Source organism: Artemia franciscana, unplaced genomic scaffold (assembly GCF_032884065.1).
Source record: "Artemia franciscana unplaced genomic scaffold, ASM3288406v1 PGA_scaffold_67, whole genome shotgun sequence".
NCBI classification, from domain to species: domain Eukaryota; kingdom Metazoa; phylum Arthropoda; class Branchiopoda; order Anostraca; family Artemiidae; genus Artemia; species Artemia franciscana.
The window spans coordinates 1,526,828-1,551,856 of record NW_027062705.1 but is presented as its reverse complement, the minus strand read 5'-3'; the positions used below and the strand labels follow the sequence as shown (position 1 = coordinate 1,551,856).

General features: G+C 35.0%; 1 protein-coding gene across 2 annotated transcripts in view; it reads right to left on the bottom strand.

Annotated features, from left to right (window-relative positions):
* LOC136042128 (kelch domain-containing protein 10-like) overlaps positions 1 to 25,029 on the bottom strand; it is a 72,154-nt gene that overhangs the window by 4,570 nt on the left and 42,555 nt on the right. For both annotated transcript variants that reach the window (XM_065727037.1, XM_065727038.1), the window contains exons 5-7: positions 6,189 to 6,334; positions 4,656 to 4,855; positions 1,917 to 2,056 (exon numbers count right to left, since the gene is read on the bottom strand). In XM_065727037.1, the coding sequence (XP_065583109.1) occupies positions 1,917 to 2,056; positions 4,656 to 4,855; positions 6,189 to 6,334 (486 nt within the window). The remainder of the gene's footprint in view (positions 1 to 1,916; positions 2,057 to 4,655; positions 4,856 to 6,188; positions 6,335 to 25,029) is intronic.

The window sequence follows — 25,029 nt, the reverse complement described above, 5'->3', positions numbered from 1 at the left end:
ATGAAAATTTTGAGAGGTGGAATTGAATTTATGATTTCAGAATTTTGGGATTTCAGGATTTCAGAATTTTTATTTTAAGTATGCTTCTACGAACTGAAATAACTTTGGCAGATCGTTCAATTACACCCAGTGCAAACTCTACTTTGCTTAATTTCAGCCATAACTTAATTCCAAAGCACCAAGAATACTAAAAAAAACCTCCCCCAGAATCCATCTTAGGACGATTCATACCTAGAAAACCAATTCTCCTAAGATTTCTCTTTTGGTTATTTCAAACCCGTGAAGTTTTCAGGACAGTATCAAATCTGTGCCAGTGAAGTCAAACCGCAAAAATGAATAATGAAAACTTACTATTGAAATTCGACAATACTTTTCATTGGTAAAATTCAAACATTAACACACAGCTGATTCACAAAGTCAAATACAGCTTCGAAGGTCGTCAGGTAAACCTTTATTCTCTCAAACAAATAGAACTTAAAAACAATAGCGGAATTTTTCAAGAGAGTGGAATTCAATTCAGTGAATATTTCGGCCCTATGTCCCAAGGGCCGTCTTCAGCACAACATCAGAAAAAAAATCTAAATATATATGAAAACTTACATTAAAATGTGAAAATTAAAAATAAAAATATTTTTAAAAACTTCTTAAAACAGTCTTAGCATCTTTACTTCAACGAAGTTCAACCAGGAATGATAAATAAAATGATGTGAGAAGATAAATTCATTCAACAAAATAGAACAAAATAATTAAATAAAAGTTTTCAAAGGTAAACATGCTCTTTTTAGGAACTTGCCTCAAAGGCCGGTTTGTAACTGGTTCAATATTATCATAAATTGGTTTATTAAAATATTTTGTTAGATAAATTTTAATTAAATTTGATCATGAACAATTTAGCATAAACAATTTCGATTGAAACGCAAACCACCTATTTTATCTTCAAATCGTTACTAATGAGAGAAGATTTTTCAAAAAGAATTGTGTGGAAGGGATTATTAAATATATGGCAAGCTAAAGCAGAGCCTAAGACCTTTGAGCTCATACACTACAATCAAACACTTTAGTTATTTTATTAAGGACAAAAATAAAAAAAGACAAATTATTTTTTCAGAAAGAAAATTTTTGAAAATTTTTTTGTTGGAAAACCTGTCCACTGTTGATTTTTCTCAAGTTGTTAGACTAGAAAGGAATTTATTTAGCCATGATTTTCACTTGCCAAAGGAACGACTTTATAAAAAATTGGAATGCTTGAAAAATAAATCTTCGATGAAAAACTGCATTTATTCTCCAAGATTCACTACTAGACAACTGAGCACTAGGAACCAATTATTAAAACAATGACAACTCAAAAATGGAACAAATCTTATTTAGTCTGGGCGAAAAATCCTTAAGGTAGATTTAACGTAAGAATACCAAATTGAAATTTCTTTCATTTTCCCAAAAAAACTAACACTGAAATTATTCACCCCCTTCCTCCTAAAAATTCATCTTTTCCAATTTTGAATAAATTTTAGTTTAACTAATACACTTTAAATGTCCGGCGGTTTTGTACTGACTGAATGCATAATCTATAAATGTCTTGTGAAGTTAATTTCCTTCCCAATTAAGACTTTTTCTCAACATGTTTTAAAAGAAAACTACTTTCCACTTTTTCAGTAAATTCCAGTAACTTTAATACAAGCCACTATATTCTTTATTAGCATACTCTCGTTCTCAATATAAATTATCCTGTTCGATTCTATCTTGAACTCCTTTTTTTCTCTGAAATAACAATGCAATTACAGAATGTCAAAATGCAATTTTTATTAATGTTACGAAGGTGAAACCAAAAAAAAAGACATCGAGAAACAATGTTACCAGCGATTAAACAGCTGGATTGAAAATACTAATTGAACATTAAAATGATCATTCGTACATACCTCAGTCATTGTGGACGCATGAAAATACACTGGTCTTGGGATGCGGTCTTTCAAAAGTCTCCAGGAGTAATCATTTAGGTTAAGTCGCCAAATATCAGGAAATATGCTCATTCCATTATAGCCAGCTATGACGAATGCATCTGAAATTCAGGCAAAACTTAAAATACCGGAAACCGGACAAGAAAACTTCCTTTTACATAATAGGATCCGGCGAAGACATCCTTCAAGAATATTTTAGCCTATTTGGTCCCCATTTTGAGACAACACCTGCTCCTCCTGCTGAAAATTTGGGGATATTTTTTTTATCTTCGTTTTATTTTTACGGTATTTGGAACTGCCTCATATGCTCAAGACATGCTTCGCCACTGCCTCTTGAATAAACTGATTTGACTCTTCCTCCCTTATTCCCTGACAGTTACTCTAAACTCCGAATTTACTCTAAAACTTGAAACGGAAATTCTGCTTTTTCCCTACTGAATAACCATTAAAATTAAATGGACTAGTTCGCTAGGGTATTAGTCCATGGATCTAGAACAATTCCATTTGTAGCAGCTTTTGGTCCCAGCGAGAATGTTTAAATAAACCAAGACTACAGATGCTTCAACCCAGATATTGAGCATAAATTTCTACTAACTCAAAAATTTGTTTTATTAAAATTGTATTGAACACGAACTGTCTAAATCAAACAGTTCACGGTAAGAAACTGAAAGTAAGGAGTGACTCGGTCCAATAGTAACCAAAACTCTGATACATCAAAAGAACTGACTATGTATGCTGATTCTAAATATATGTATATATTGAAGTTTCTTTATTAATATAAAACTGATTAGGTTTAATATTGCCCTTCAAAAGCCACAAACCTCAGAAAGTTTGCCTGGTATTCAAAAGGGAAAACACAGTCAAGTGATTATTTGAAAGTCACCCCATTAGATTCAGCATATAAGAGAGCCCTTTTCTAGAGGTTTCAAGCTCCTATCAGCAAAACTATGGAATTTTGAATTACGGCACAAGAAAGATCATGGATCATGTATTTTTTTTTTTCTAAACGATTGGGTGAGATCTCATTCAAACAGAAATCTAAAGTTCTAGCGCTCTTTTTAGGCAAGCAAAAAGACTAGAGGACAACTAGTCCCCTAACGAGCCCTCTATCTCTTCACAGGAATCCGATAAACATTTCACTGTGGCCATTTGATTCAATATAGTTAAAAGATCCAATAACTGTTCCTTTAAGGATGAAAAGATCCTCATAACCCCTAGCTGTATACAGCACAGTTCTGACCTCTCTTGTGCTCGGGGTAACATCTTGATTACCATTACCCCCTCCTGTCTCCCAAGATTTTTTGGCCAAATTTTTAGAAAATTTGATTTATTTAACAACATTTTTGCTTAGCTTTTCTTGTGTTGTCTGAATTTTGAAAATTTAAGAAAAGTTGTCTGACCTTTCTTACTCTAGTTTCTGCAAAATCATAAATTAGCTCATTCTAATGGATTGCTTGTAATTCTCGACGTTCTATGCTCATTAACGGTGAATCATAAAGGTGAATCACAGGGTTATGATCCAGTGTATGAGCCTCTTCATCAGTATGAACAGACTAAGGATACTCTAGTTCAGTTTGAGTGGCTTGACTGGTAACAAAGCTACTGCATTGAAAAGACACATAAGCACTGGGACATTTTGAACCCGTCTTATCACTCTGGTGTAAGCACTTTTCACAGATAAAAAGAAAGAATCGTCCTGAGGGCTTCTGTAGAACTAGGACTATGTCTGCATCAATTGTAACGAGAAAACAGTATTCGTTTTAAATTGATCATGGTTCTTCTCGTTGTTATTTAGCTGTTTGGAACTGTTATTTTTATACTCCAATTTAGACAGAATGCACGTTTTGGGAGAATCTTTTTGCGCACAAATTTCGCACAGAAAAGTCTTCTTCAAGTTATTGAAGACTCACTACTTAGTTTTCCCACAGCTAAAACGTAACATTAATTGCATTGAATACATTGCCCGCCACCTGTTTTGCTAGTTATTCTTTTCGAGTAGATGCCACTAAACTCTAATTCCATAGATACCACTACTGTGCACAAAGAATTCAATCCTCTAAAGTAATTAAATCTTTCTGTCCAAGTCTCTGTACTTATTAGGTAGCTAAATCCCAAGAAAATTTATATTGAAGCAGCAAAAATATTAATAGCAAGTAAATAAAATAATCCTATTATAAATATCTGTAGGGAAATCGCACAGGTTTAAACCTTACTTTATTAAAAGGTTAATATCCGAAAACAAGGTGTTTACACAAAGAACTCTCAATCAAGACTGACTCTTATTCAACTCTCGTTCTTTATGATTATGTTTGACTTTCTGTCAGAGTTCTTTAAGAAAGACAACTCAAACAAAAAGGCCAGTGAACTTCAAGATTTTAGCGCAAAGAGTAAGGGTTGAGGAAGGCACATCCCCCCTCATATAATAAATAATTTCTGTTCATTTTAAGCTTCAATATTCACCCTTACTTTCAGTTTATAAAAATCAGTTACTTTTTTAGAAGATTTGCCTTTTGCTTACCGATTTAATAAACCGACAATCGGATGACCGAAATTTGATTCGGTAATTTTAATTTCCAATGTAGGGAAAGGACGGACATAAACCAAAGAGTTAATATATAAATATAAAACCATAAAGAATTTAGACAAACCATAAAGACTGACATTAAAAAAACAAATATTGATTTTAGTCAGCTGACTTACAGTGATCGAATTTCTCGACAGAGTGGCACCTTCTATCATTTGGATATCCATGCTCAGGGTCACGTCTTGTCCTAATTATTCCCCATGTTTTTGTTTCTATATTAAAAACATCCAATAGTTGAAGAGACTTAACAGTAGTAGCAGTACCTCCTCCAAATAGTAGAATCTGGTCATCATGGCACACTATCTCATGTCTATATCTACAAAATAACATGCAGAATTACGAAATTCGTCTGGAGGGTAAAACACTTTAACAAACCTTCTATACAAAGGAAAGAGGAAGAAATGTATTCATTTAATTGTGATTACAACCACAAGTATATGCTTCGTTCGCCATAATTTTGCCTATTTTTTATGATAATGGAGAAAACGATCACTGGAACAGCCGTACCAGGGAGAGGTGGAGCTAGGGTTATATTCCCATTGGCTGAATCTTGTCTAGCTTTTACTTGAATAAATTTAAATGTATTATCGGCAAAGGAGACAAACTGAGACATAGATGGTTTCAAATTTACTTCTTTAGTAATTACCTAAAATACACAATTCACAAGGTACACAAAAACACAGAGAATAAACACAAATCTAATTACCTAAAAAACAGAAGTAGCACTTATTCACTTGTTGGAACATCAATAGAGGAAGCAGTTTTTGAGACTTTCTTCTATTATTGAAATTTTTTAACTTCTCTAATAGTGTTGATGTTTTATGTTTTCAGTTATACAGTTTTTTGTTCTTTTTTTGTTAAATTTTTACTTACTAAAAAGAAAAAATAGAACTAAAGAAGAAAGATCCGGTATCAATAGAAATAACGTCCAAGTCTACTCAGCGATTTGTCTTCTGACGTAGATTTTAGCCGCTTAACATTTTATTCTTATTCTTTTTTCTTATTCATTCTTGTTCATTTTATTCCTAACATAAATTTCTAACTATTTATTATTCAATTATTATATAATAAATGCTAATTTAAATAATGTTTGTATATTTAATTAACAGCTTAGCCGTCAGATTCATCCTCTTTCCTTCTCAAAATTGGAGGTTTTGCACTAGGTTTGACTTAATGAATTTATCTATGGACTTCTTTGGAGTGGAATCCAATCGATGGAATCCATCTATGGCAATATCCTCTGATATTATTAGTTTTCAGAAGCATTTTCAATAGCATTCAAAATGTTTCACGACTATTTCGTCCCAAATACAATTAACTCAAACAAAAAAAAAAACATGAGAATATAAACTTATGCGCACACTCAAGCTTACACTCAAGAAGAGTGCATGTACACATTCAGGGGTGCGTTATCACAAACATTGAATGAATGAATGAATGAAACTTTATTTACCCGATAATCACACAATGGTGCCGAATGGAGCATACAAGGAAAAGGAAAAAAATAATAAATAAAGGAAACGAAAGGCAACATCACTAGGAAAGAATAATTATAAAAAGGCACTAAATAAACTATTTAAAGCTTATTCAAAAAAAGTAAATGTCAAAAAGATAATGTTAATTTATCACAAACATTATTTTCAACTCACCTTTCTATCAAGAAATCATTTTCGGACGTCCTATTCAGTTTTTTCCAACTTCTCAGCTCAAAATCAAAGGCATGAATATCAGCAGAATAGCTGTGACCAGAAGTCCCGCCAACAGTAATGAACTTTTCCTTATATGTGGCGACTCCCTAAAACGTAAAGCTAATCAAATAAGGATCAATTAATTGATCCCTAGTCGACTAATTAAAAACACATGTCAGCACTTTGGCTAAGTTACTGGTAAGGGAGACAAGGGGCTGTCAGAGCATTCTTTCAAAAGAGTCAAAGGCCCGCAGTTCCATTTTGGATCCATATTTCTGGCCTACCGTTACAAAGATAAAAAAAAAGAGAAGAGGGGGAGGGGATCTTACAAAAAAGTCCGTTTTCAGCCAAGTTTATCGGGGATACTGTTTAAGCTAGGTCGAAGGGATAAGGAATTTCACCCAGATAACCTCGTATAAAGGAAAGAAGGTAAATTTTATATTGAAGTTTTTAGTGTCTTTACGTTAGTTTAGACACATACAACACAATTACTGGTTTAGTCAAAGAGAAATATGCCAAGTTGGCCAAATCGTATAGGTATACACCAGAGGGAGAAATTCAGATAAAGAAATAATTAACGTTGCCGAAAAACTTTCATATGAAGCATTGCCTTGCCTTTCATAATATTTTTATCTCTATAAAGTAAATTTTGCAATATCAAGTATCCAAGAAGAAGGAGAGAGGGGATATACGAATATAAGCAAATACTCTCTCGAGATAAAATTTAACGATGATAGAGCTAAAGGACTGCTCTCACAAAGAAGCCACAACTATTTTATTTTAGAGTCTTCATTCTAAAGCAACTGCACAGTCACCACCAAGAATTTATCTACATCTACAAGATTCTCAATCAAACTATCTTAGCAAGTAATCCCTTGCGGGTAATCATTTAAGTTAAGTCTCCAAGTGCCAGGAAATATATAGGAAAACGATGTCACCCACATAAATATTTTCTTCCAAAATTAAGCCTCTTAACAAATTTTCTCAAACTTCTGACCTATCAAGAGTGTCTTATTAGGCCAGAAAATCCCAATCTACCAATTTTCCCGAAAAAATCTGGAGCCATGTTCGAGAAAAAAAACATATATACATAAACAAACATACAATTTTTGCTCATTTATAAAGATAGTATATATATATATATATATATATATATATATATATATATATATATATATATATATATATATATATATATATATATATATATATATATATATATATAAGAATAAACCCTCTTGATAATCTAGCTCTACTATCCATCGATGGTCACATATGTGAGTGCTTTAGTGATGGGATATTTCCAATTTCTGGTGTCATTTTCAGTCTTCCAAGGCTGAAATTAATAAGGAAAGACCTTTCAAACCGCTAAATACTGCACAAATTAAGATCCTGATTTTCGTGGCACTAGATACACAAGTGTTCATTAGAATGAACCCTCTTGATAATCTAGCACTACGAACAATCGATGGCCACATATGTGTTCCTCCTTTCCTGATAAATTACGTAATTTCGGATAAAAATTTGGCTTTTGAGCTCCCATACAACTTTAAATTAACTCCATCTCCACCAAGACTCCCCACTTTTTGAGGTAAATCGGCTCTTGTTTCTGAAACTATGCACATTTCAAAGAGATAATGCCTTTTTGATAGGCAATATTAAATTTAATGTCTTTTTTGCATTTAGAACAGGCAAGAATAATATTGTCTTTTAGCATTTATTTCAAGTCAAACTTAAAACCACAGAATTTGGGTTTCTATTAACCCAAATTTCTTCTTTATTCATTTACAGTATATTTACTACGCATTGTTTGATCCAAAACTTTGAATGTGAAGGAGCTATTGCTGCATCCTCCAATTCCTGTTGTTTAATATTCAAGTTTTATGTTCAAATATCAATGCTTCGAGAGTGATAAGCATCCTTGAAAAAATGCACTCCTCCGAATATTTATTTGGAGGGGGAGGGGTTTGAAATATTTAAAAATGTGCAATATAAGTACATAAATTCCAGGGCTGTCATAGTGAGCTCTTTAAGCAAATCGTATCTAAACTGGATACATTCCCATATAAATTTTGTTATATTTGGTAATTCCAGGTGGCACTTGTCCTTCCCTCTCTCAGGGAAATATCCAGCTGGAACTAACGTCACCTCCTACTTCTCCACTATTTGTACAAGTAAGCATTATTAATGTAATCTTGAACAAAATTTCATAAAAAAGGAATCTACCATCCAGCGCCACTTATGACCTTATTTAACCTTTGCCCCAAATATTCTCGGAAATGAACAAAGACAAGAAACAAACTTCAAATTCAGTTGCTTCCATTCAGTTGCTATCCGCCATTCATAGTGAAAACACATAAACTCGTTTAACCAGTGTTATAATTTGTTCGTGTCATATCGGATGCAGGAAATTGATTTGGATTAGCCTGCTGCAAACCTATTTGGATAATATCTGGCACTATTTGAAGCTGGGAGGTCGTAAAAAAGCCTCCTTGCGTGCAAGTCTTTGTCTCATGTTAATTATAGTTACTAATTAGTAGTTTACTATGTCGTCTTGGAAAATCGGAGATGTTGCGGTTGCTAAGTTTCACGGTTATCCCTTGTGGCCAGTTAAAATTATTGGTGAAATCAAGCAAGCGTCAGGTCCAGCAAAATTCACCGTTTTCTGCTACGGGTCGCATGATTTTCAAACAGTCTCTACCCAAAGCCTCCACGACGTCAAATTAAAGAGAACAGAGGTACTGCAAAAAACTATTAACGAGGCCAAGCTCGCTTTCTATGAAATGGACAATGACCCAGAAATCTACCAGTCATACTTGGAAAATTATCGTGCTAAGCGCAAGGGCACTGTTTCTAGCAGCACTGACCAACCAGGACATCTTTCGAAAAATCATCCGTCAAGTCTAAGCCCGGATATAGGCAACCACTCTTCTGACCTCAGCATGAGACTAACTCAGACCCAACAAGAATTGGAAGCTGTAAAAGCGAATCTCAGGGATGAAATCTCACGTAAAGTTTCTGATCGCATAAAAAATCAACTCCCGCACTCGGCTGAATCAATTATATCTGACGTATATGATTCTTTGATGGTCGAATAATCGCTAAAATTTGATTTTATCGAAAAGCAACTAAAATCGCTAAAAAACAGCTTCATGATACTCGAAGAGCGAGTGGAAAAGATCGAAAGTAGACTTGACGATATTGAGCAGGAAGATAGGCTGGATTCACTTATTTTCAGTGGTGTCAAACAAGCTCCGGGTGCTGATGTAAATCATGCATTAATAATATTATCTCGGACAAGATGGGCGTACAGGTTAATGTTTCGGAACTAACTAAAGTGTATAGATTTACCCTTCCAGCGAATCCTACGCGGCCTGATATGATTGCCCCGGTACTCGCCCAGTTGTCGTCTAAGGATGTGGCTAGAAAGGTATTTGCTGCTAAGAGCAAACTGGCCAAATCTGGTATATTTGTGTCAGAAAGTTTAACTAAGAAGCGACGAGAAATTCTGCAACTGGCTCGTGATAGGTTAGGTAACCACAACGTATGGTCCAATCACGGCCGTACTTTCACTCGATCTGGAAATGACGCTCGGCCACGCCGACTGTGGAGTTGTGACGACATCTAATCTGAATGGTTTTTTTTTTTTTTTTAGTAGTTATAAATATGTACTTCAGTATTTACATTCTTTCGTAGTAATAGTTCTTTAATAGGAAGTAGGATAATTTATTTATGAATGTTTTCACGATTACTACAGTTAGAAAATAATCGCTTTTCGTTGGATAATATTTTGTCGAGTGATGTTGGTAGCCGGTCGGAATTTTCGGATAAACAGCCTGCAAGGCTTAGTAAATATGTTGCAGTAGATGATGTGAGTGCACCCGTTATGCTGTCCGGATTCCAGCTTCTCCACTGGAATTGTCATTTAACTGCTTCACATGAAGATGTAGTTGATATAATTAACAAACTTGACAGTGAGGTGCAAGTGATAGGTATTTGTGAATCATTTATTAGTGAACAGTTTCCTGCTTCGTTATTTAATTTTCCAGGTTACACACTTATTTCCAAGAACCGGTCATTGATGGGAAGGGAGGATGATATAAAATTTGAAGTAAGGGAAGATTTATCTTTATGGATTGAAGGTAAGATTGAAACTTTTGCTATTGAAATAGTGACAAGTAATAATAATCCACTTCTTATTTCATCAGTGTATAGACCCCTTGGTGCTAGCCCGGATTTTTTCCTAGAGGAATTCGAAATTTTAATATCTGAAATAAATCGAAATTTTGATAAAATTGTAATCATGGTTGATTTTAATTTTGATTTATTAGATCTTCAAGCCGAAAATTTGTATTTCCTTATGCTTTCATTTGGTCTTTTCCCATTAAATTCTATCCCATCCCGATTAACAGCCCATTCTGCAACTTTGATTGATAATGTTTTCGTCAGTGAAGTTATAGTGGAAGATAGCATGTGTGATGTATTCATCCATTCTGGTTCGGACCACTTACCGCTTCTTTGTTTGTTGCAGAAGTTATCACATTGTAAAATTAAAAGAAAAAATAAGATTCTTCGGCGTGACATGAAAGAAGTTAATCCGGCTAAATTTAAAAATGAAGTTAGTTCGTTGGATTGGGAGGTGGTTTACAATGAAAAGGATGATGCTTCAAAAGGTTTTAATATTTTTTCAGATATCCTTTACCCTGTGTTTGAAAAAAATTGCCCATTGAATAGAATTAATTGCAAGAAAGCTAAACCGAGAAAGCCGTGGATTAATGATGAAATTTTGAGTTTAATAAGACAAATAAATAAGTTGTATTGTCAATATCTTGATAATCCATCTGAAATGATTTTAAATGAGTTTAAAGAGTTGAGAAATTATGTAAATAATTCAAAAAGAAATGCAAAGAATGCGTATCATTTTAACCATTTGAAGATTAAGGAAGGTAACATAAAAGATACTTGGGGAATTGTCCGTGAAGTGATAGGATGTAAAAAAAAAAGATATGTGTATAACCAATTTAAAAACTAGTAATAGAACTATTCATGATAAATTGGAAATAGCAAATTACAAGGGTGATTATTTTTTGAAAATTGTAGTGTTATACAGAATGAAGTGTCTAGAGGTGGTTGTGCTGTCAACATTAACGCAAATCCTTCAAGCATGCAGAATAGGTTTGAATTTGTACCATGTAATTTAGAAAAAGTTGAAAAAATTGTTTGTAGCCTTAAATCAAATTCTTCTGGTGCAGATGGATTGAACCTAAAGGCTTTTAATTATGTGTTGGTGTATCTTTTGCCGGTACTGGTTCATTTAATTAATCTCTCAATGGTTAAAAGGTATTTCCCGTCGGAACTGAAACGGTCTAAAATCATACCTTTACATAAAGGTGGGGACCCCTCAGACCCCTGTAATTGGCGACCAATTTCCATTTTACCTTTATTTAGTAAAATTTATGAAAAAGTTATTTATAAATGATTGTATCATTTTTTGGATTCGAAGAAAATTTTGTATAATGGACAGTTTGGTTTCAGAAGTAAACATTCCACTAGTCATGAAGTACACCATCTTTTAAGTTTTGTTGATAATGCGCTTGAAAATAATATGGTTCCTTTAACTGTTTTTGTAGATTTCCGTAAGGCTTTTGACACTGTTGATTTTAATACTCTTCTTAGTAGACTAAGTGGGCTTGGGTTAGGTAGTACTTGTGTAAAGTGGTTTTCATCGTATTTGAATGGCCGGACTATCAAAGTTGCTTTATCAGATATATCAAGCAGAGAGTTCGGTGTTAAGTGTGGAGTGCCTCAAGGTTCCGTGCTGGGACCTCTACTTTATCTCATTCATGTTAATTCGTTGGCTTCACATGTTGGAGTTGAAGCGCTTACCTCTTTCGCGGACGACACTGTGATAACAGTAATTGGTAGTTGTTTGGTGCAGGTTGCACATAAGGCTAATTTAGCACTTGAACGTTTGCGCAGTTTTACAGTAGGTAGTTCCCTAGCAGTTAATGCATCAAAAACAAATTACATTATATTTAGTAGAACAGGTAGGTTACTTAATGATAATAATAACATTTTTTTTTTACATTTACCTATTAAACAAGTTTGAGAAATTAGGTATTTGGGGTTTTATTTAGATAATAGTATTAGTTGGAAAAAGCGTTGTAGTGTTATTGGTGCTAAAATGGCTAGGGGTCTAGGAATTTTAGGACGTGTAAAAAAAACTTTTCCGTTCAAGATTTTAAAAATCATTTATTTTTCCCTTGTTCATTCTTATATAGATTATGGTTGTGTTCATTGGGCTAGCAATTTCTTCTCTAATTATAAAAGGATCCAGATTTTGCAAAATAAAAGCATTCGATTGATTGCGGACATAAAAGAGCAGGTTGAATCCAAAACTACTGCTAGCTTTTTCCGGTATGTTTTAAATGTTGATTAGATTCGTGACTACCAGGCATCAATTTTCGTGTTCCAGGGCATGAAACATATATGCCCTGAGCATTTTCATGATTATTTTTCCATGAATCAGGAGCACCATAATTATGATACAAGAAATTCACAACTTTTACGCCATGAACAAAGAAAAACATTTAGATCATCATATGTGGTTCGTAATCTGGGGCCTTCTGTTTGGAATAGTTTGCCGGCTGGCATCAGGGAGTCTGTCACTTTATATGGGTTTAAAAATAAATTGAAAACATTTTATTTCAGTAATAGATTTTGAAGGGCAGGAGGTTTTTGATGTCTTTTTTTGCAGTTTATTGATGTGGGGTGGGGGCTGAATACCGGTAAATAATATTTAATATGATTATTTTGTTGCATTTTGTTCATGTGTATGTGTTGTTGTTTTTCAAACAGTTCGTGGTAACGAACTGTAGTAAGGAGCGACCCGGCTCAGTAGTAAACGAAACTCTAAAAAACGGAATTTTGATGCTAAAATATACATCAAAAGAATCGGATTTTTATGCTGATTTTAAATATATAAGTTTCATCAAATTTAGTCTTTGTCATCAAAAGTTACGAGCCTGAGAAAATTTGCCTTATTTTGGAAAATAGGGGAAAACACCCCTTAAAAGTCATAAAATCTTAACGAAAATCACACCATCGCATTCGGCGTATCAGAGAACCTTATAGGAAAAATTTCAAGCTCCTATCTACAAAAATGTGTAATTTCGTATTTTTTGCCAGAAGACAAATCACGGGTGCGTGTTTATTTTTATTATTTTTTTTTTTTTTGTTTTTTTTTTCCAGGGATCATCGTATCGACCAGTTGGTCCTAGAATGTCGCAAGAGGGTTCATTCTAACGGAAATGATAAGTTCTAGTGCCCTTTTTAAGTGTCCAAAAAAATTGGAGGGCATCTAGGCCCCCTCCCACGCTCATTTTTTCTCCAAAGTCAACGGATCAAAATTTTGAGACAGCCATTTTGTTCCGCATAGTCAAAAACCATAATAACTATGTCTTTGGGAATGACTTACTCCCTCACAGTCCCTGGGGCAGGGGCTGCAAGTTACAAACTTCGACCAGTGTTTACATATAATACTGGTTATTGGGAAGTGTACAGACGTTTTCAGGGGATTTTTTTTTTGGTTTTGAGGGTGGGGTTGAGGGGAGGGGGCTATGTGGGAGGATCTTTCCTTGGAGAAATATGTCACGGGGAAACAGAAATTCAATGAAAAGGGCGCAGGATTTTCTAAAATTACTATAAAAAAAAAACAATGAAAAAATAAACACGGAAAAGTTTTTTCAATTGAAAGTAAGGAGTAGCATTAAAACTTAAAACGAACAGAGATTATTACGCATATGAGGAGTTCTAAAAATACTTTAGCATAAAGAGCGAGGTATTTAGGAGGATATAAATACCTTGCTCTTTATGCTATAGTATTTTTAGTGAATTCAACTATTTATTCTACGGCCTTTCTGATTCAGGGGTCATTCTTAGAAAATTGGGACAAAACTAACGATTTAGTGTATAGAGCGAGGTATTAACGAGGGTACAAACCCCCTCATATACATAATAAAAATTTAAGAATATAAAAGTTTGTTACGTAAATTGATATTTTTTACTAATAAAAACATTCGTTAAAAATTAAATTTATAGTTGCCTTTTTATGTAACCGAAAAATTGCAGGGCAACTAGGCCTCCTTCCCCACCATTATTTCTCAAAATCGTCTGATCAAAACTAAGAGAAAGCCATTTAGCCAAAAAAGGAATTAATACACAAATTTCATTTTAATAATTTATGTGTGGAGAGCCAAAATCAAACATGCATTAATTCAAAAACGTTCAGAAATTACATAAAAAAACCAGTTTTTTTTAACTGAAAGTAAGGAGCGACATTAAAACTTAAAACGAACAGAAATTACTCCGTGTATGAAATGTTTGTCCCCTTCGCAATCCCTCGCTCTTTACGCTAAAGTTTGACTCTTTGCCACAATTCTACTTTTTTAAACAATTAAAAGCTTTAGCGTAAAGAGCGAGGGATTGCGAAGGGGACAACCCATTTCATATACGGAGTAATTTCTGTTCGTTTTAAGTTTTAATGTCGCTCCTTACTTTTAGTTAAAAAAAACTAGTTATTTTATGTAATCTATATATATAAAAATAAGTTGTCTGTGTGTGGATCTGTGGATGGATCAGGTGACGTCATGTTTGTTCGCATATGACGTCTGAATTATTTCACACTAATACAAAAGAAGAAAAAAACTAAAAAAGGTAAAAACTACAAAAAAAAACTAAAAAGAAAAAAAAACTAAAAAAGCTAAAAAACTAAAAAAAACTAAAAAAAGGTAAAAATCTAATAACTAAAAAAAAACTGAAAAAAATAAAAAAAGGCAAAAACTACAAAAAAATAAAAACTAATAAAAAAACTAAAAAAGCTAAAAAACTAAAAAAACTAAAAAAAACTAAAAAAAGGTAAAAAACTAAAAAAAACTAAAAACTAAAAAAGAAAAAAACTAAAAAAAAGGAAAAAACTGAAAAATAAAAGAGAAAAAGAAAACTAAAAAAATATGAATAAATATATATAAAAATAAGTTGTTTGTGGGTTATGTCTGTCTGTCTGTCTGTCGAGTGACGTTGTGTTTGTCCGCATATGATGTCTGAATTATTTCACACTAATACAAAAGAAGAAAAAAAACTAAAAAAGGTAAAAACTACAAAAAAAACTAAAAAGAAAAAAACTAAAAAAGCTAAAAAACTAAAAAAAACTAAGAAAAGGTAAAAAACTAAAAACTAAAAAAAACTGAAAAAACTAAAAAAAGGCAAAAACTAAAAAAAAACTAAAAACTAAAAAAGCTAAAAAACTAAAAAAACTAAAAAAACTAAAAAAAGGTAAAAAACAAAAAAAAACTAAAAACTAAAAAAGAAAAAACTAAAAAAAAGGAAAAAACTGAAAAATAAGAGAAAAAGAAAACTAAAAAAATATTAATAAATATAAAAAATATAAATATAAATATAATATAAATTAGCAATCAACAAAGCACCGAGACACAAATGACGACCGGGACACAGGGAGTATAAATGACGACCAGGACATGAGTAAAAAAAAAACTAAAAAAACTAAAAAAATGGTAAAAACTACAAAAAAGCTAAAAACTAATAAAAAAACTAAAAAATCTAAAAATCTAAATAAACTAAAAAAGAAAAAAAAGAAAAAAGGAAAAAAATAAAGGAGAAAAACAAAACTAAAAAACGAATGTATATACAGACCGGGACACCGGGATACAAATGACGACCGGGACACAGGGAATATAAATGACGACCAGGACACAGGGACACAACTACAATGGGGACGCCGGGGGGCACAGGGGGATATAAATGACGACCGGGACACAAGGAATATAAATGACGCCCGGGACACTCAAAGAGAAATCACAGACTGGAACACCGGGACACAAATGACGACCGGGACACAGGGAATATAAATGACGACCGGGACACAGGGACATAACTACAAAGGGGACGCCGGGGTGCACAGGGGGATATATAAATGACGATGGCGACTCAGGGAATGGTCGATTAGCAATCACCATCAACAAAGCTCAAGGGCAATCATTAGAATCATGAGGTATAGATCTGAATACGGATTGTTTTCCCATGGACCATTATATGTTGCATGTTCAAGAGTCGGTAAACCTGACAATCTATTTATATGCACAGACAATGGGACAGCAAAGAATGTTGTATATTCGCAAGTTTTACGTAGTTAAAAACATATATATATATATATATATATATATATATATATATATATATATATATATATATCTATCTATATTCACAGGTGGGACGTAGGGACACAACTACAATGGCGCGTAACTAATATGGCGCGTAACGACTTACGCGCGCGGGGGGGCTTGGGGGGGGGGGCGAAGCGCCCCCACCAACTAGGTGTTGGGGTGGCGCGAAGCGCCACCCCAACAGCTAGTTATATATAAGATAAGGCTAGGTGGTTAATCATGAGATGTTATGTTTAGATATTTATTTATAAGATGTAAATCATAATATGAAATTGCAGCGCAAGTCCTTAGGACTTTCTTTTTGCTACAATAATTTATTAGTGTTGTCATTTTTATTTATGTTTGTATTGTGGATAAAATAAAACTTACCTACCTACCTACCTACCTAAAGGGAAATGAGAAATATCATTAGTAGGACTTGCTAGTAGGACTGCCCTAGTAGGAATTGCCCCCTTCCCCTGAGAAATTTTCCTGGTGCCACCCATGATTCTCTCTGACAAATCCCATTTTTGTGACGATAGGCATGTGATTGCAGTCTTTTGTTAGACAAAAAAACTAAATCTTCAATAAGAGATGTGCCAACACTCCACGACATCCATAATACAGGGCCAGTCTAAAAATATTCCCTGAAATTACTGGACATTGTAGTTTAGTTTCAAGTCCCCTCCCCTTCTAACAATCCCTTATATTTATCTGAAGACTCGCAGAAGCTAAGAAATTCATGCATAAAAATGCACTTTCGAAACTTCAGACGCACTGTTCAACTACATACATATATATTCATCAGCCCTCCTCCCTAAAAGCTGATGCTTAAGCAGACACCTCAGTGCTTGATTTTATCAAGCCTCAAATGAATCACCGTAGTTAAATATAATATCATAATAACCGTTCATATTAAAAGTTTATTTTTGTATGAACTATAATAATAATAATAATAATTTATTTATCACCCACTTCACAAAACAGAGGTTAAGTGGAGTAAAATACAAAAGAAAAACAGCAAAAGTAATACAAAAGAAACAAATTTAATCAGATACAGAAAAAAGACGGATAAGGCGATGAAAACATCCTAGTCTATAAAGCGCTTCAATAGCTAGCTTCGCAGATAATTTTTCGAAAGCACCAGTAATATCTGTCGCACAATACTTTTTAACCAGTTTTGTATTCCGGTAAGAAAGAGGTAGATATAAAAGAAATTTGCAGTACCGGTAATAATTTATACGAATACGTTTTAGATCACCAGTCAACAGAAGTGGCCTAATACCAGAACAGAAGAGTAAAGAATGATCGCAAAAATTTGAGTAAAGCCAAGAGTAAGCGCTCTTCTCCTATAGTGTCCACGATTTGCTACAATCTTAGAGTAACCGAGCCTCAGCTTATCACTAATATCTTTGACAGCGCGAGACCGGAGAGCAGACTCAGTTTGACTAATTAGAAGAAGGTCATCCGCATAAGCCAGATATGAGATATCACGATGGTCCTAGAAGGCACGTAGTCGATATTTTTGATAATACATTTTCAACACAAGCATTAAAAATATACGGCGAAAGAATTCCCCCTTGTCTTACACCGCAACGAACAGGGATATGACCAAAATAAGAATTATCTAATGACTTAAGGCGAAGGTAAGAATGCGAGTACCAAAAACGAAGCACGTGAATTACCGACGGATTTACTCCACTCTTGCATAATGCTGTCCATGCCTGAGTACGACAAATACTGTCAAATGCTTTAGACAAGTCTAGGGTTGCGAAATGAAGTACACGACGAGTGCGATGGGCATCTTTTAATAAAGAAGTCAAAGCACGGTGAGCATGCTGACAGCCTAGCCCAGATCTAAAACCAAATTGATTATCATCATTTAGAGCAAGCTTAGTGATATAAGGTAGTAGGAGGTGTTCAAAAAGCTTGCTAAGAGTACAAGCTACCGTTATGGGCCTATAAGAACTACAAGAAACCGGATATTTTCCTTTTTTTAGAAGTGACGTAACGCTACCGCATAAGAACGAGTCGGGCACACACGAACTACTCAAACACATTTGAAAAAACAGTTGAAGATGAGAAACCAGTTCAAAAGAATTCGGAACAAGATTCAAAACACTAATTCCATCAACATCCAAAGTAAAGTTTTTTTCAAGTAAACATGAGAAACGCTTATGCACTGCATAATTAACATTCGAAAATATTTTTGAATAATGTTTAATCCAAGACAGACGAGATATAATATCACTAGAACTTTCATCCGGAAACTTGGCAGAATTTATTACTTTTCGTCACTCACTACTACTTTTCGGAAAAGTTTCACCGGAGTACCGAACGGCACGAAGATGGCGTTTATATTCGAGTTTCGTCTTTTGTTCTAGATCAAACAGAGTACCCCGACTTTGTACATCATTAAAAGTAATTGCATTATCGCGAGACATTACTGCCTCTGAAAAATGGTATAATTTTTCCTTAATTTTAAATTGATAACCAATTCAAAATTCCTCATCGGTAGCTTTTCTTTTTCTTTCCCTCTTTGTGGCCAAATTAGTTCTTGGTGCCAGAACTTGGTGAAAATTTTTTGATGTGCTGTGTAAAAGATGGTAGGAAAACCAGTAAAAGTTCAAGCAGGGATGTTGTTATTAGGAAACACTTAGGATGGAAGTTATCCACTGGAAGTTTTTACACGGAAGAATTTTCCACGGGAAGGAAAGTTTCCATGGGGCGAACTTGTCAGAGGAAATTATACACTGGGGGAATTTGCCAGAATTCCTATACAAAATTATTTTTATATGTCTTCCTTTCTCTTTTTCGTCTCAATTTTATACGTGGAGTTGTTAACTGTAATTGTCCGCGGTAAATTTTCACCAGGATTGAATTGTCTAGAGGACATTTCCGTAGGAAGGAGGATTTTTCCGTGGAGGTGGGGCCAGATTTCCTGGCATTATTTAAAAAACGATCAAACATTAAATATTAAAAAAACAAGTTTTTTCAACTGAAAACAATGAACAACATTAAGTAGCTTTTTTCCCCTCTTTGGGGCCAAATTAGTGCTTGGTGCCAGAACTTGGCGACAAATATTACTTTGCCATGGTGCAATCTTTTTTGCTAGTCCAGCTTCTTCCTATTTTGATTGAAAAGGACATTTCTATGTCCGGCTCGAATAGGCCTCGAGACAGTGTTTTAGGGTCATTTATTCGATAAGATCAACATTTAAAAAGAAAAGGAGTATCAAACAAATAAAAAAGCATTTACGATCTTTCGGCATGGATAGAACGCACAGCTTCAGATTATGCAGGTAGGGGCTTGAAACCTCTGTAACAGGGTTCTCTAGTGCGCTGAATTTGGCGGTGTACTTTTCAGCAAGATAAATTATCCCTTTGGAAGAATTTTGACCTTTTTTTCAAAAATGGGACAAGTTTCACCAGGCTCATAGCTTTTAATGTTAGCTTGATTTAAGAAAATTGAAATATTTAGAATTATAGATAGTGCAATAGTGCCGCCTAAGGTAAGAGCGAATTGGATCCTTTGTTTCGTTACTTAGTTGTTCTTTTTTTTCACCAAGGCACTTTGTATGGAAAGAGTTGTATACATGCTCCATAGGAGCTCATCCAATTGGAAATTTAAAGTTCTAGTGCCATTTTTAAGAGCCAAAACATATTTCAAGGCAAGCAGCCCTATATATCCCTTATTTCCCCACTAAATAAAACTTTGAGATAGCTAATTGTTTAAGCACAGTTGAAAGGTTCAAAAACTATGCCTCTGTGGATGACAAACCTCCCACAGCTCTTGGGCAAAGATCTGTAAATTATGCAATTTACACATTGTTCAAACATAGCATGTTCCTTGAGAAAGATGCGCGGGTTTGATCCTTGGTAACTAAACGGGTTAAGAGCATTAAGGTGAAGTATGAGGAGAGTGTGAACTAAATAAATACACATCATACATGCAGGTTATCAAAAGGGCGTATCTTAAGATTGCTTCGGGTATTAAGTTAGAACTTTCAGGAAATGAAGAGGGGGTTTTCAATTGACCAGTAGGAAAGATGTGCACGCTGCTGCTAATACTAATGCTACTAAAGCCAATAGAATTAAAGCACAAATTTCAGAGACTGTTGAGCGATAAGTGGAGCTAATTTAAAAGCCACAATGAGCATGCAGGTTGCCAAAAGAAATTATAAACATTTTAAGAACCGGTTAAAGTATTCAGTTGAAACTTACAGGGTATTTTAAGGGGATAGTTGAGCTAAGTGTAAGACACTGTGTGAATTCCACTACTGATGCTACTATTGCTAATACTACTGCTACTAACACTACTAAGGCTTAATTAACATTGGGTTGCTAAGGTGAAAACTACAGCGAACGTTGAGAGAATGTTGAGCTAAATCAAAGCATACTATGCACATGCTGGTTTTCAAAAGGGCATATGAATAAGGGTTAGTATTATCAATAACGGATTTCATGAACGGATAGAATATTAAGTTATATTAAGAGTATTAAGTGTATTAAGTTGTTTCGATTAGGTCTTGTTCTGATCTTATTTTCATTATTGATATTTTCATTCATTTTTCTTGAATGATGGTGAAAGAGTACAAAAACTAAGCAAAAAACAGTACTTGCTGAAGAAAAGAAATTGATTTTTAAAAGGCGTTAGGTTCTGTTGATTAACAAACTTTATGGAAGATTCTGCAGAATTATGGAGCACCTAATAAAACTACTCAAAACAATAATCGTGACTTGCATAAATAGTGAATACTGTTTACGCACAAAAAATGAAGACACGTATTTATTCGAGATAATGTCTAGGATGAAACAGATAATTCTTCTATTTTCGCTTCTTTTTGTCATTGTACCAGAATATATTCTCCGACAGTACTCGGGACTTGGTGTGAAGAATACCATCCAACCCATCAGTGGTCTGGACTTCAGTGTTGATGTTGTTGTTCCTCAAGAAATGGGACAGCGACTAAAGCTGCTAATCGACACCATACACGGAAAGGCCGAAAAAGTAGCAGTTGTGGAGAGTGTCAACAGCTGATACTAAAACGCAAAGGCTGTGTAGCTGAGGAGGTTAAGAACTTTAAGCATAAAGGGGGTTGAATAAAATACGATGTTTGAATAGCCAACAAAATCAAGAAAAGAATTTGACATGTCATAATCGGTCTGGCGCTTTGGAAAATACACCTTACGCTTAAACATTTACCTCCTAAATAACAGCGTGATTTCCACTCTCATCAATACTAGCGAATGGAAGCTGAACGTCCAAATTGATAAATGTTTCCTAGCCTTTGATAAGATGCGCACCATGAGTATTGAGCAAATCGTGGCAGGACAAAGCTACCGACTAAGAAGTTCACAAGCAAGCAGATCAGTCATTAATTAATGACATCCTGAAACGTAGAAGATCCAGATACTTTGACCACGTCCTCTGTATCCCGGAAGATCGGCTCCCAAATACAGTGCAGAACTTGCAGTGCAGTGGGGAAGTGCAAAAGAGGTCGAACAAGACACAACTTATGAATTCAGAATGACCAGGATTTGAGAAGTAGAGAGCTGCATCTTCAGTCGTAGTGAGAGGACATGAAGGCTGTAGCTCACCTCCAAGATGTTTGGCAAGGTTTTATAGATCCTACTCAACATTATCGGCTTTGGAGGATCTACAAACTAAGAAAGATTATAAGAAATTGTTGTTATATTACAATTATTTATATAAGAATTTTATTGATTGTTACTTTGTTACTATGACTTCTTGTTTTTTTAAGTTGACACATTCCAAGTGCCATTCACTTGGATTCTAGAAAAAATCGGAGAAAGACCGATTTCTCTACTGTCAACCTTTTCAAGAGTGATGTAGAAATTAATATTTGTGAGAGTGGATAGTCTTTTGAGTAAGAATGGATTTTTATAAAAATAAGTTTGGTTTTGGTAGAGATTATTCTACTGAGGATGTTATCCACTTCCTTACTACAACAGTAAATGATGGTCTTGATAGTAAATTTAAAGTTGATTCAGTGTTTCTAGGCATATTAAAGGCGTTTGATACTTGTGACCATTTGATCTTATTGAAGAAATTTGAAAATGGAGGTATTCGCGGGAATGCACTGCGACTGTTTGCCTCTTATCTTAATGATCGAGTCCTCTTTTGTGAAATCGGAGGTACATCAATAGATTATAAGGTAAGATGCGGACTCCCAAAGGGGTCCCCCATGGGACCACTTTTTGTTTCAATATATGTAAATGACCTATATTTAGCACTTGGTGAGCTGTATGTTGATGTTGGAAGAGCCCAAAGACAAAGAGACCCTAATCAAGGTTTATTGCTGTTTGCGGATGATACATGTCTTACGGTGGCAGCAAGAACAAAAAGTGAATTATTAACTATGACAAGAGGTAGTGTGTCAAGGATAGAAAAGTGGGTGAGGGTTAGTCACCTAAAGATATATTATAAGAAATCTCATTGGAGTATCAATCCAGAGTTCAAAGTGTCAACATCTAAATTGGATATTGCATGGACATTATTAATCCAGTAAGTTTTTTGTGAAGAAAATCAAAATTTCGCAATAGGGATTATAGTGACGCATAAGTATGAATCAGTAGTGCTCTTTGACCAGTTTGACTGGTTTTTCCCAGTAAAGGATAATGGATAACAAAGAGTATGTGCATTGCCCGGTAATGAACTTTTTGCAAAACAACTGGGAAGAAGGTATTGAAGAAGCTACTATTATTCAACACGCAATAGACTTTTTTGAATGCGGTGTTATTGCTGATGCGAAAAGCGAATTTTGGGCGAAGGTTGCGCCAAATGATAGTTGCCCCCCGCGCATCGGTGCGAAAGCTTCTGCGAACAATGTGAAAGATATTCTTGATTTTATTAAGAAACTGGACTCTGAGGAGGTATCAACTCCGATTTATGTGATCAAGTCTCCAACCGAGGTCCCGGTTTTGCCCGCAGTTGCGTATTCTAGGCTGTCAACAAAGGTGAATCGCGTGGAACAACTACTCAAGGTTGTTGCCACCAAGCTGGATGCTTATGAACTGAATTACCCGCAACTGCCGAAACCTGCAATTCCCGACTCGCATGCTACTATTGTTGTGTCGAACCTTCCATCTACCCTTTCGGACCCAATTAAACGAAAAGATCTGATAGATCAGATCGATGGACACGAATCAATCACTAGCATTCGCCCTGTTCGTGACAAACTGTTCATCAATATAGATAAGTCAGTTGCTGAAGATTTCCGCTTATCGGTGACTAGTGCGTTTACTGGCTCTTCTGCGAAAGTTCTAACCAAGAAGTTTTACGGACTCCTGAAGGGAATCCCGCATGATTTTGAACTGTCCCACCTGATATCGCGCCCTGGTGTTTCTGGTGCCTCTAGGCTAGGGAAATCGCTTGCAGTAAAACTTGAATTCTCTGATGCAACATCAAGAGTCGAAGCATTTAGATATGGTCTCAAAGTTGGATACGAAATCCTAAGTGTTTATGAGTTCAAAGCGATTCCCCGGTGCTGTAACAATTGCCGATCCCCTGACCATCTCCAGTCGTCTTGTCCCAGTGTTACACCAAAATGTGCGCGATGTGCCGGTCCTCATGTTTCAGATAGAGACTCGCCTTGCAATTTGTCACCTAAGTGCGCAAACTGTGGAGGTGATCATGTTTCGTTTAGCCTCACTTGCCCTAAATTGAAAGCAATTGTCAGTCGCAAGTTACCGAAAACAAACTAATGTCTGAATCAGTATCACTCGTGTCCTTCAATATTAATGGGACAAAAAACAAGGACCTGACCATTGATGAACTGTACAGTAAGTTTGACATTGTATGCTTTCAGGAACATCTTTTGACCGCAACGAGTGTTAATTTCCTGCGCCGCAGTTCCGCCCACTTTGTTTTCACAACAAATGCTAAATCTACTTTTGGAAGGCCTTCAGGGGGTTTAGCATGTATTATAAAACAAAAGCTCAGCTTTCTGTCCCCGTCATGCTATTTCTCTGATGAACATTTATTGGCTATAAGACTTGGTAAAACCGTATTGATAAACACTTACCTGCCTCACGATGGGAAGAATATGACATCGCTTAATAAATTCTCCAAAGCATGCTCTAGTTTGAAAACTCTCCTTCAAAGTATAAGCAAAAATGGGTACGAATTTATTATTATTGGAGATATGAACACTGATGTAAAACGTGATTCTGCTCGTACTGTGAACCTACTTGATTGTCTCCCTGATTACAGAATAATTGCGAAGGATCTACCCTTCTCGTATGTGCATAATTCCGGCAGCTTATCGGATATTGATCACGTGATTTGTTCCCCGTTCATTACATCTTCAACAGTGCATGTCCACGAAGATGAGCAAGATATTGATCACCTTCCTTTATCGCTATGCTTTTCGATTAGAAAAGATAGTGCTGACCAGGCTTGTGCTCCTGCCTCTAAATGGTTTGTGCGGAGTAATTGGAAAAATGTTAATATGCCATTATATATTTCAACCCTGGCCATTCTCCTTGGTTCTTTACGTGTACCTTTTCATCTACTCCAGCTGAGTGTTAGTCCTACTAAAAGTAATTACGATCTGAATC